We start from the raw sequence: 12,871 nt of genomic DNA on the forward strand, positions 1-12,871 counted from the left end.
AAAGAGGACGCAAGCTCCTAAAGCGACTAGCGTGCCTGCCTAGCCATGTGGTCTTGGCGCCCTCGAACCTCCCTTTGCCCCGCGGCAGCCAATCAGCGTGCAGGAAGCCCAGAAAAGCTGCTCCCAACGGACGAACTCTCGCCTCCACTTATCTAACTTTGTCCTCCACGCCAAGCCCTTCCACGCTAAAAGTAGGCAAGGGCCAGGGAGAATCGGGAGAAAAGTCTAAAAGTCTATGTCTCTTTTCCTTCCCTTTTCCTATATTGGCTGATTTGATTCCACCAAGAAGGCCGACTGCGCCTGCTCCCAAGTTAGTTACTTATATGGACTCGCCTTCTCTTTCTGCTCTTCTCTCTCTTCTCTCCTCCTCTTCTTCTTGACAGCCGCGTTGGGACACTTTCTCTACTTCTTCTTCTCTTCTACTACAACTAATACCACTATTGCTTCTACTTCTTCTACTTCCACTTCTATCTACCAGAAAGTGCTTTAATATCCCACCAACATGCGCTCAGTGCTGTACCTCGCCTTCGCGGCCCTTGCGGCTGCTGCCTCCATGGAGAACCCCTTCTTGGTGCCTCCAGGCGGCTACCACTTCAGCGCACAGCAGCCCACCACCCTCAACTGGAAGCCCACCACAAGCGGGACAGTCACCCTCAAGCTCCAGATGGGCACTGAGACCACTCCCAAGTCTGGCGTCGTCCTCGGCTGTAAGTCATCTCCCTATCTACCACATATACTTGTACTAGATGGCAGTGATACTGATATCCGGAATAGCAAACCTGCCAAACTCGGGCTCTTTCTCGTTCGTGCCCAAGGCCGACATGACCGAAGGCGGCATCTACACCATCCAGATCCTCGACGACGAGAACCCAGACAACTACAACTTCACGCCTACCTTCACCGTCGACGGCGCCACCGGAAGCCCAACCTCAGGCCCAACCACCACCCGCGCCTCCATGACCACTTCTGAGGCCACCACCACCGACGACTCGACCTCGTCTTCTTCCCGCTCCACCACCCGCTCAGCTACCACCACCACTGACTCTTCTTCCTCCGAGTCGACCACCATGACCACCGTCACCAGCTCTTCCAGCTCGTCGACCACTACTGACTCTACCTCTGCTTCCGAGACCGAGTCTTCCACCAGCTCCTCGTCGACCGGCATGCCAACCGGCGGAGCCCCTGACCCCAACGGCGCAGTCTCCCTTGCTCTGCCAGGTGGTCTCCTCTCCCTCGTCTTCACTCTCATGGCTCTTCTATGATCAGTCACTGCACATATTTGCATTACCCATTACCCTTCCAAAAACGCCATTATTGTTTAATCGGTAATTCTCCCTTTATTTTTTCTTCTCTCACGCGACCTTCATCCTTGTACTACCACTTCTTATTTTTTTACCTTTTCTTTTGGAGTCAGCTTGGATATTCCCTGCTACGTCTTCCACTACTGTTTGATTCCCCTTTTTTTCTTTTCACTCTTTCATGAACCTGTTCGCAGGGTGTTGACGGTTAAAAAACGACCCCCCGGCCAGCATTATGCATAGCCTGTATGTCTTATACCTCTTGCTGTTATTGTTTTTTTAATGTAAGTAGTGTTGTCATGCGTGTGTATCCTTACACAGTGTCACGTCTCATCGCAGCAGCCGCCTGCCTGCCTGCCCACGCTCGAAACAACAAAAAATAAAATTAATTAATTCTTTTAATACTTTACTCCTCTTTGCTTCTTTTCCCGTTCGTAATCTTATTCTTTTATTCCTTTTCCTATGCGATGACGTCTGCTATCAACTGATCTACTTGTTTCTCGACTTGTACGCGCTGGCCCGTCGGGAGCTTCGGGTCTTCGGCTTGCCGCCTTTGCTCTTCTTCATCTTAAACGCCGGCTTGTTCCCGTCCTTCGCTCGGTATCCCTCAAACACCAACGTCGTACCACTCCCATTCCCTCCTTTACTACCCAACGGAACAGCATTAGCATCCTTGCCCCATCCACGTCCGCTCTTCTGCTTCTGCTTCTGCCTCTGCTTCTCTCTCTCCTCGCTCTTCAACCCAGCAGCAACAGCCCGCCCAAACAACTTCTCATCCTTCCTGCCCTTCCCTCCCTTCTCTCGCTGTTTAGCGACTCCCTCCCTAACCCCCTCAGATCCCACAGCCACCTTCTTAGCTCTCGTAACCCTCAGCTTCCTAGGCAGCATAGGAGGGAACTTCTTCCCGTCCAACAACAGCGCAGCCTCAACGCAATTCTCATCTTTAAACTGGACATATGCGAACCCCTTTCCGACTCGAGTAAGCCTGTCACGCACAACACGAACACTCTCAACCACACCCTCGCCTCCACACCGCTCGTTGAAAGTACGCCATAGTCCTTCCTCGACGTCTCCTGCCTCTGACCCCTTTTTAGCCTTTTTCTTGACCTCCCCATCTCCCTCATCTGGTGCGGGTTGCGTTTCTTCATCAACGAAGCCTAGGTTCCCCACGAACACACAGCGGGTATGGTCGGTGGGAGAAGGCTTCGACACGCTATCAACGCGTATATGTCGATCTAGCACCATCGTACCATTAAGCTTAAGTGCCTTTTTAGCTGCTAGTACCGTAGAGTACACCACGTATACATTGGTGCCTTTCGTAGTAGAGTCCATAAGTTCCTTTTTAGCATAGGCTGCTCGGCGTGGTAGTGCGGTTGAGCTGAAGGCTGTCGAGCGGAACCGAAGTGATTCTATCTTGTGTATTGGTGATGGTGTGTCTGTAGATGATGGCTTGGGGAGAAGGGAGGAGAGGTGGTTGAGAAGGGTCTTTTTGGCGGATTTCGACTTTATGGCTTCGGTAGAGACGTTGGACAGGAAGAGTGTGCGTGAGGGCTTGTCCATTGGGTCAGATTTACTGCTTTTCGAAACAGACTCGTGCATGGGTATCTTGTCTTCTTCTCTTTCTTCATCATCATCCTCCTCATCATCATCTTCGTCTCCCTCGTCTTCACCTGCCGTCTTGACTCTCTTGGTCTTTTCGGCTTCTTTCTTCCGTTCTCGGTCGTCTTCTCTAGACAACCGGTCTAAATAGGCGGCTTCCAGATCATCGTTCTCTGCTCCTCTCTTGCGCTTCCGTGAAGACTTCTCCTCTACATCTTCCATTTCAACGTCGTCGTCATCCTCCTCCTCTTCGTCTTCATCTTCATCGTCCACTTCTTCATCCTCCTCTCCCTCCCCTATATCCTCTTCCTCATCGTCGTCTGCTTCTTTCTCCAGCCTTCTAGAGACAGGCTTCAATTCTGGCTCCTTTACTGGTCCAGCCTAGCCCACAGTCAGTATAAACCCTCTAACAACAAGAATATAAAAAATGTAAATCCACTTACACTCTGCGCAAACAGCGCCGCCAAACCGGGATCAACCTTTGTAGTTGCCAGCGGAAATCCCCCCGTAGCCGTGCTGGCTGCAGCTATTGCCGGCGCACCCTCCGCCGACTGAGCCTTCGCCTTCTTACCCATGATGAAGGTGTCGAGCTTTACTCAAGCTCAATTGGCGTTAAGACTTGACTCTCTCTATTTGATTTCGCCTATCAACTTTTATTTTTTTTATCTTTCGTCCAGATAAAATTCCGCGCCCGTCTTGGCAGTGCACGTGACACACTTTTGGCCGGGCCGTGTGACCATTATTGTTCCCATCAATGTCAACATAACATGACCTATCCATACTCACATATATCTTTCCATCCGATTGTTCTTTTCCATTCGCAATACTAATGCCTTTACTTAATAACTATCTCCTTCAGACATAGACCTTCCATAATGTCACCTAGTCGGAAGTATGCCCATGCCTCAAAAGTGCTTTCAAGCCTACCAATGACAGGATTTGGTATCGATACCCGACGCTGTTTTACTCATTCCGGAATGGCGTATATCGTGAAGGGGAGGACCAAGGAATCCATGATTGGTAATGGTTAGGTTCGCGGAAATAAGGAGTCAAAGGCAATCCTTCTTTCGCAGCTGGAAAAATGGTTGCTGAAATGTGGTAAATGAAGCCGCCGGATGACACTATGGTTGGTTCTGTTAATGGTGGATCACTCTTCGACTGTTGCGTGTTAGGGATTTCCTTGCATTTTGGTCCATTTAATAGGACCCAAGACTTCTATCGGCATTTACGAATGGACATGGAGTCAATCTGAGGCTTGACCCACAAAGCAAAACCTCCCCTTTAGTCTTCATTCATGGAGATTTCGGCAGTTTAACTATTCGAGTTCGTGGAGATGACGTTGCTAGCATAGTTGATTGGGAAACGGCTGGCTGGTATACATTATACTGGGGGTACACATTTGCCCAGCAGGTCAATCCCCAAAATTCCTTTTTGGCCAATGAGATTGACAAGTTCCTATAATTAAGGCCTCAATATGATGGCCCCATGGTATCTAACTCGGCTAGGGCTTCAGAATTTCTGTATAAACGGCAGGTAAGTAATCTAGTATGCTCGGATGATCCATGAGCAGTATGTAGCATTCTTTTTTTAGGCTGGCTAAGAGTCAAACGTATGGTTATAAGGCTTTATATGCATTTTTCCCCGTGGGCATTGAACTCTCTATTCGACGACATAGCCGTTACCTTGTAGCCACTGTCCAGTGCAATATAATTACTACTCGTGCTCTGATCAGGTGTCTCCTGGAATTGGCAGGCGCCGTCATCTCAGCCTCGAGTGACGATTTTGGATCGCTTAAGTAAGCATTTCTTAAGTAAGAAATTACATAAGTTTCATGACTCAGCAGGGCGGTGAAGCTTCCCTTGTGCAATGATTGGCTCCTTGTGGCAGATCGACACGGCAGAACGCCCACCGCCTTGTATGGTAACTTTGTACCGCACTTACACCGATACAGCTGTATCTTTCAGCTCAAATACCAGTTTACGCACATGCGGCCACACAAATGCAGTGATCGACTGGTAATGCTCTCGTCACGTCACGTCACCGCGTCACGCTGGTACAACCACCAGGTCTCCCTCAAAACGAGAGCATCGACTTTCTTCGTCTTCTTCATCTTCGGCTTTGCTCTGCTTCACCTGCTGCTTCTGCTGCTTCGTCTTCACTGCTCTTCGCTATCTCGCCGGCCGCTCGCACTGCCTATATAACCGTCTACGCAACGGACAGCCTCCCTCGCCGTCTTGCAAAGCTTCTGTCAACCTGCAGCTTCACACTCCATCCTCCCGAGCCAGCCAGCTCACAAAGACCCCCCTCACAGCGCCTGGCTGCCGCCCTCTCGAACGCATGAGATTCCGACCTTGCTATGCTCGATCAGACCTGCAGCTAGTCAGATAGCAGGGCTTACGAGATAGCTCGCACGCTGGGGATACACCTCGCCGGCTTGCGATCCGCCTCTGACGCCCTCGTGCGAACCCGCAGACAGGGAAGCGAAGAAAAATATTCATCCCTTGCCTGTGCTGCCTCCCGAGCCCAAAAGGTACGTTTGATTATTATACAGGAATGTACAACAGAGGGAGAGATAGGTGGATGAGCTGTTTGCAAGGGCCATACCTCGCTGTCGATGCTCGTTGGCCTGATTGTCGGGATTGCGATCGACCTGGAGGCAGCTGGCATGGGCAGAATTTGCCCGTGACCAAATAGCCGAATCTCTACCAACGCTCTCCCCAGGTTGCTATCTCTATTGAAGGCTCCTTCGATACGATGCTATGATCTCGTAGCTTTCGGGTTTTGAGCTCGGTTTCGTTCTCCTGATACTGATCGTCGGCTGACTTCTTGTGTGGATAGCACCCGACTCGCAAGGGAGCAAGGGCTTTTCACCCTTCTTCCACGAACAGAATCGATCCTACATACCCACCCAAACACGCCTGCTATTGTCTAGACAATAGCCTACCTGCCTACCATGCTAGCGAATAATACCTCCATTGACCTGCGATTCCAAGCCGGGTCAATGCCTGCCTCCCTCGCTGACGCCATAGACTCAGACTCTCGCTCTAGTAGTCTCTCGGACATCGACGAAGCCCTCTCCCACGGCCAGCTAGATGATCTCTCTCCTCGTCCGTCCAAGTTTGCTTCTGAAATCGACTCCGAGGCAGAAACCGAGCGTATAGAGGACTCGCCACACCATAATCGCGACCGTGACAAGGCGAGCATCGTCCTCAGTGGTGTCGGTGGCGTCTTTGCCAGTCCAAGCAAGCTAGCACAGTCCACTACCTATGATCAGCTCAACGACGACAACGATGACAATGAGGACGAGGATGATGATGATGATGATGATGCTGAAGACACTGAAGTGTCTCCTAGCAAGCCGCCACGGTCGGTAAAGACAAATGGCACAGGCAATGGCCACGCCTTCAGTGAGAAAGAGGGTGATTACAAGTCAAGTAAGCTATCGGATTCGCAGGAAACACTGAGCCTTATCAAGAAGCGCAAGAGAATGAACTCGACGCATGACCTGGCGGCTCTGGCGCGGGATGGCGAAGATGGAGAAGAGCCTGCCCGTAAGCGCCGCGGGTCGATCGCTCTCGAACCCTCTGCAGATGACGAGTCCGCATATGCTCCTATGGTCCAGTCGCCAGAGGAGGAAGACGAGGAAGAAGCTGAGGCTGAAGCAGAAGGTGAAGGCGAAGTAGATGCTGAGCCTGAGCTCGAACCCGAGCCTGAAGCTGAAATCGAGGCTGAAGCCGAAGGCGACGACGATATGGAGAAATCAAAACCAAACAACGCTGAGGCCTCAAAGCCTACCAGTCCCAGTCCTGTATCAGACGAAACGTACCTCTCGCCTTCTACCAAAAGAGGCAAAAAAGGGAGAAGAGATAAAAGACGGGGTAAGAAGGGCAATAATGAAGCATATGGAGATGCTACACCACGGGCTGGGTCCGTCGAGGAGAGTAACGGTATAGATGCCGCAGAGGATCATGCGGTAGATGAGACACTGGTGGATGGTGGAGATGATCCAGAGGCAGCAGTGAGGTTAGAAGAATGTAAGTCATCCAACCGCATTTCGAGCAGCCGCATGCATAGAGGCTTTGCGCAGCGCAGCTAACTGGTCCACAGTAACGAAGAAAACCACGGCTCTTGACCTTTTATCCGATCTTGAACGACATTTTGCAACATTACGAGACAGGTAAATACCGCCTCCCATCAACTGTACCACTTATGACCTCTTTTCTGACCTTCTCCTCAGAATATACGATGAACGACTATCGAATATCAACGATGAACTCTCCCAGCTCTCATCTCCCTCTCCGACACACCCCGAATTCCTTCGCCAAGCTGCTATCATCCAATCTCACATCAATGCCAAAATCAACCACGAAAAGATACTCCACGCCTATAAGTTCCAAGCTCTCTGCGTCAAGTCCCGCGCTGAGCGAGCCCAGTGCAACTCGTCTTACTATCAAACCGTACGCGAGATCCGCGAAGCGGCTCTAGACGCCGTCTCGGAACACCAATACAAAGTCCAACACGACAGATTCGGTGGCATCGGTATAAGTTGTCCCGGCGCGGGTGCCGGCTCAGGCACTTATCCTGGCCTTGCCGGCCCTGCAAGCGGCATACTCGCAGACGCCACATCCGACGCAGTGACAGAATATACCATACCCTTCCCGACCCGCCTAAGCAAACAAATCGCACACCAGGCAGCGTACAACCGGGAAGTCTCCGTGCTTGCCGGGTTTGCGAAATACGTCGGTTTCCCAGCCGCCCCGTCCCTGAAACCAACTAGGGGTCCGGAAACAGATGAAGATCTCGAGAAGATGGGCATACGCATGCGGCGATAGCGATAGCCAGCGGGGTTCGCGTTGCCTTTACTATCATTATCATTGTCATCCATTGCCATAGTTATACCATTTTCTTTTCTTTTTTGGAACGGAGCGGGAGGCGTTATATCATACTATCTCATACACTACCCAATATACCAATCCACCAACGGCGGTGCCCTCTATCTTCTTTGCATCTTTCCTTCGTTTTCGACTTTCCCTTCATCTTCTTCGCCTTATTTGACCTTGGCTCTTGATGATTTATTCTTATTTTGCTTTCTTTGATTTTGCTCTACCTATCCCCTCTACTTATTTGCTACATGGCTACGGAGTATACGAAACATAAACTTGGTGAACATGCATCTGGATCAGGATCTGGATATGGACTCTGGTGTAATTGATTATCTTTATCTTCTTCACTTCTACTTTGCTTCTTGTTATTCTCCTCTCATTCGATATGTTATCAATATTCGCCACCCCTATACATATATACACATAGTCTATGGCTGCCATGAGGATTTGATTGACTCACTTCACTTTTCCTCCTTGTTACCTTCTCTCTCTCACATTTACTATTCTCTGGCCAGTCATGAATACCCTGCTTATACCTACCTGGTGAATACGCCTCCCCCCGTCCCCTGCCCTTTGGCTTAGACTCGGAAGCAAAGCAACATACGGACATGCATACGAATGGAGAAACGAGAAAATTAACAAACAACGGGCGCTACCTGGGCTGTTTATTCCTTGGCTCCTTTTCCAGTTGAGCATTTCACGCGCGGAGACATTGTCCTTGCCCAGCTGGTTGCTTGAATCTTCTGGCTATGTACTTTATTGACCTGATATACCTGAATTAAAGTATGCTATAGCACTTAATGTGATATGCTTAAAGATTCATTGAATTTATTAGTATGGAACTAAAATAGGAAGGATAATGCTCCTAAATCAATTTGACATGAGTAATGAAATTAGTAAATAATTCACAGTGGAGAAGCGTAGTCGGAGCTATAGTACAGATAGAAACGCTTAAATGAATCCGAAGCCGCTCATCTCGTCCTGCATCAAAGCAAATTGACACACGAAGATAGGTGACTCTATTGTTCTCAAGGCACGGCTTTGGTACTCAGGGACCCTCTCGATAGTGCTGATGCACCCAGCACGCCCAGGGAAAATATGACCACCAACGCCTTCGCGCCTCAAAGCCAAATCACTACAATTAAGGGCCCAGTTTTAGAACCATCACAGGTCGTTCTCCTCCCTTTATGCCTAGGCCAATGTGCATCTCGGGTCGGAGTGGGAAGGGGATAGGTAGGTAAGTATGTCACTCGGTCCGTACGGGCTCTATTTGGCCTCCTGTTTCGCGCTCGGTACAGCCTCTGGCACCTTTACATCAGAGAAATCGTCCTGTCCGACTGCATTGATAGTGAAGGCGTCTGTATAAAAATGTTCCCGGTTAGCGCGCCATGGTCCCGGAGAGCCGCCATTGGGAGAAGTGGGCACCACGTACAAACACCAATGCAGAAGCTGAAGAGAGCCACTCCAGTAGCAACGTTTCTGACTATATATGGCCGCCGTGCGCGCATCAGGGCAGCACCCGCCCGGTAATCTTTGTCATAATATGAGGATTTGAAGCTACCATTACGAGTTAGTAAGGGCGTTTCCCAGCGGAGAATGACTCAATTTTCCTTCGGGATAGATCACTTACAGCGACATCTTGTGTTTTCTAACCGTATATTGACTGCACAGTAGATGCGCGGGCAAATATCTACAGCATGCGGCCTACTCAAACGTTTCTTCCTTTCGTGCTTTTTCTTCTTTTCTTCATCGGAAATTTTGATGTTGCGTCATGTGCTGCTTAGTAAGCACTTTGGTAACCAGAATGACTCAGCTTTGACTCAGCTTTGTCATGTGACACGTTTGTGAAAGGGAGATCTCATATTGACCAATCAGAGTGTAGGTCAGTCTTACGTTCGACAGCGCAAGAAGGGAAAAAGGAACGACGCCAGGACGAGACGCCTGGATAGTTAGACAAGACCACGCATCGCGAGATAAACAGGGCCTTTTTCGACGGACGAGCCTTGCAGGCCTGGTCTTCGCGTTCCTAGGAAGCTCTGCGCCACTGTCACTCCCGCTGTCAACTTACCCAGCTCCCTTTTAGCTACTCTGCTCCCGTCGTTTCGACTCCTCAGCCTGTTTTGTACCTCTCGTGCCCATCTAAACAGCCCATTAGTCCACCACCCTGCCACCCAATTCCGCTGGATGACACTTGTAATCAACTATCAAACTTATCCTTGAGGTGCTTCTATAGACTACAGCTAGCAGCTGTTGCTGGTCTTTCGCCTTTCTTTGCTGGCAGTGATCTGGGTAGCTATTGTCTATCATGGCTTTGCCAGGGAATAGTCTGGTAGAGCAGATGTCGCAGCTAGACGCAGCCCGGAATCTCGTTCTCGGCGACGCAGCTCTCTATCCTCAGATCGTTCATGGCATATTACCTATAATTGGCGTCAATTCGCGGTTGGAACTACGAAGATGGGGCGCCGAGTTCCTCACAGAGACGTTTTCAAGCCCGGCTTTCCCTCAGCAACCAAAGCAGAAATTAGCTACTGAAATCCTCGGAGCGATCAACGATTTGTTGAATACGCCTGAGGATGATGAGACGGTTGTCCGTGGTGCTATCATGACGGCTGCAAGCATCTATGTTCTTATATTTAGACAAGTGTATGTCATGGCTATTTTGCATATCCCACCAGCTCGGCATGAGTTATTGCACCACCTGAATGAAAGAGAACGGAGTACTAATTCTATTTATTTTCTTTATTGCTAGTGTGAGCGATGCCAGCCAGACCTCCCTATGGCAAACGATGACAACCATAAAACATACTATTCTGAAGAAGTGGGACGCGTCTTCGCACGGTGTTAAGATATGCTGTATCAAGTTTGCGCAGAAGGTTGTCCAGGTACAAACACAAGGGCCAATTGCCGATCCAAGAGTATGTGAAGGCCGTAAAAACAAGAGAGAATGTAGGAGACCCATGTTCGGAGAGCTAATACCACATCTAGCGACCGGAGAAGAACGAGACCTCCTTAGCAATCGTACCTAGGAATCATCCACTCCTAGCTATACCTAACATTGAAGCAGAGACATCAGGGCTTCTGGATAGATTGCTCAACGTCTTCCACGAGAATTCAAGGTCAGTTGCATCTCTATGCTGAGCTATGGGGACCGGATTTAACCAAAAGAAACAGCGATCCGATCTTGGTCAACGCAACCCTCAATTCGATCCCAGTCCTAATTCGAACACGGCCATCCATCTCAAACAAGATCATAAATGCTGTCCTCAACTTCAACCCGCTCAAGCAGGCAAATGCGCCACTGACACCAACGACGAAAGTAAATATTAAGTCTATGGAAAGGACGACGAGAGCTTTATTGTTAAGTATAATTAAAAAGTTCGTAGATCATACCCTAGTAGCCTTCCGACATAGTTCAGCTAACTTTGAGCTGTGATCTAGGGCCCCTACTCACCCTCTAGCCGGACGTATTCAACAATACATTGAGCGACTAGCACAGTCACACAATGAGATATTCGATGAATCGTCACGGAAGCGTGCGCTACCTGCAGAACCAACCGATGTAGTAGACAGCGCAAAGAGAGCAAGGCTAGGGCTCGAAACGCCACCTCAGCCTAAATTTCCTCCACTTCCTCCAGGCCCTACAAGTTTCGGACAGCTGTTTACCCTTACAGAGGACGTCGGTTTAGCTTCGTTCGACGTAAAGCAGCTTCCGGTAGACTTGGTTTTGAAGATCATCATCCCAGTACTAACTCGGGTAGGGGGTGAATCCTTAGATTTGGCTATTGGCGTATGCTTCCCCCCCCTTTCCCATCTAACAATCTTTTGACCCTGGTTATCTATACTAAATGAGAAATAGGCTGTCCGCTCTCGGTATGAGACTATCTGCAAGAAGCAAGTATTTGAAAGACAAAATCAGGCTGCCAGCGCACAGCCTGCTGCTGCTGATGAAGATGATGACGATTATGAGCCAGAATATCAGCCCATGGATATTCCTGGCCCGCCTACTGATATTGCCAAGCCCGAAGCACCTGCAACTGAGGCATTACCAGATATAGTCTCACTAGGGCCATTCGTATTGCCGAGACCACCTCCTCTATCCCCCGAGGATGTGGAGCATTTAGGCAAGGAAACGGTCAGCAGGATATTTTCAATGATATCCACCCTCCCACAGTCTTCAAAAGCTGTAACCAACAACCCTTCTCAGTCCCTTGGATTTGGGAGACTAGCCGCCAGTTCTTCGGACCGAGAGTCATGGCTGACTCTACTTACGAGACTTGCTACCCGCTCATCAGCTGGCCTTGAGAGCGAGGAAAGCGTCGATAATCAGAAAGTGCCCGGGAAGCAGAACATTGCCAATACCATTCGCGGTATGCTGTACCGCTACGTCCTGGAAGACTTTAGGGCCCGAATGAACTTTGCCATCTCCTGGATGAATGAAGAATGGTATAACGACCAGATACAGCTGAAGAATGCCAGCTCGCAGATTGAAGGGGATCCAAAGAACCCCTATGTACCAATCCATTATAGCCACTGGTCTTTAAAACTGCTGGAGGGTATGCTGCCATACCTCGATGCCAAGGACAAAGTTCTCATACGATTCTTGAGTGAACTGCCTGAGCTGGACTTTCCCATAATCCAAAAGGTGAAGACCTTGGCAAACGACCCGGAGAGAGTCAACCTGTGTATCCAGGCTTTGCAGTAAGTAACCGTCAGCACCATTTGATCACTTAGTTAGCGCATTGCTAACATAGGATAGCTATCTTATCATCGTCCGGCCCCCAGCTAGACAACTCTGCTTAGATGCAGTGGTTGACTTATACCAGACAAGTAAGTTAATTCCCCAAACGCGAATCCTACACTGAGATATCTAGGCTGACTCTTACGATCAAACAGTGGAGGAAACTCGTCCGCTTGCAACTAAGATTCTCGTTAATGGAAACCGGAAGTGCTTCCAGAACAAGCGAAACAGATACCAACTCGGGATCCCCGTCGGAACCCCAGCTCGGCCAACGCACGCCTGTGCCTCAAAATGGAACCGCTCCTACTCCCAAAGCAGCGAACTCCGATTCAAACAGCCCGGACTGGCATAAC

The 12,871-nt window shown here is 49.6% G+C and overlaps 5 protein-coding genes across 5 annotated transcripts; 3 read left to right on the forward strand and 2 right to left on the reverse strand.

Moving 5' to 3' along the window:
* Positions 1 to 502: 502 nt before the first annotated feature.
* MGYG_05073 (hypothetical protein) lies at positions 503 to 1,262 on the forward strand (the record flags this gene model as incomplete). Its single annotated transcript, XM_003172433.1, has 2 exons — positions 503 to 707; positions 775 to 1,262. The coding sequence occupies 2 exons, from the start codon at positions 503 to 505 to the stop codon at positions 1,260 to 1,262; spliced, it is 693 nt and encodes a 230-aa protein (XP_003172481.1).
* Positions 1,263 to 1,787: 525 nt separating this feature from the next.
* On the reverse strand, positions 1,788 to 3,472 carry MGYG_05074 (nucleolar protein 12; the record flags this gene model as incomplete). Its single annotated transcript, XM_003172434.1, has 2 exons — positions 1,788 to 3,278; positions 3,341 to 3,472. The coding sequence occupies 2 exons, from the start codon at positions 3,470 to 3,472 to the stop codon at positions 1,788 to 1,790; spliced, it is 1,623 nt and encodes a 540-aa protein (XP_003172482.1).
* Positions 3,473 to 5,850: 2,378 nt separating this feature from the next.
* MGYG_05075 (hypothetical protein) lies at positions 5,851 to 7,729 on the forward strand (the record flags this gene model as incomplete). Its single annotated transcript, XM_003172435.1, has 3 exons — positions 5,851 to 6,931; positions 7,005 to 7,074; positions 7,135 to 7,729. 3 exons carry the CDS (start codon positions 5,851 to 5,853, stop codon positions 7,727 to 7,729), a joined length of 1,746 nt encoding a protein of 581 aa, XP_003172483.1.
* A 1,317-nt stretch (positions 7,730 to 9,046) lies between these two features.
* On the reverse strand, positions 9,047 to 9,418 carry MGYG_05076 (hypothetical protein; the record flags this gene model as incomplete). Its single annotated transcript, XM_003172436.1, has 3 exons — positions 9,047 to 9,138; positions 9,213 to 9,337; positions 9,411 to 9,418. The coding sequence occupies 3 exons, from the start codon at positions 9,416 to 9,418 to the stop codon at positions 9,047 to 9,049; spliced, it is 225 nt and encodes a 74-aa protein (XP_003172484.1).
* Positions 9,419 to 10,085: 667 nt separating this feature from the next.
* On the forward strand, positions 10,086 to 12,870 carry MGYG_05077 (hypothetical protein; the record flags this gene model as incomplete). Its single annotated transcript, XM_003172437.1, has 8 exons — positions 10,086 to 10,423; positions 10,530 to 10,695; positions 10,766 to 10,896; positions 10,952 to 11,155; positions 11,219 to 11,567; positions 11,637 to 12,478; positions 12,537 to 12,607; positions 12,674 to 12,870. 8 exons carry the CDS (start codon positions 10,086 to 10,088, stop codon positions 12,868 to 12,870), a joined length of 2,298 nt encoding a protein of 765 aa, XP_003172485.1.
* Between the last annotated feature and the right edge of the window lies 1 nt (position 12,871).

This window comes from Nannizzia gypsea, genomic scaffold (assembly GCF_000150975.2).
Source record: "Nannizzia gypsea CBS 118893 supercont1.4 genomic scaffold, whole genome shotgun sequence".
Classification (NCBI taxonomy): domain Eukaryota; kingdom Fungi; phylum Ascomycota; class Eurotiomycetes; order Onygenales; family Arthrodermataceae; genus Nannizzia; species Nannizzia gypsea.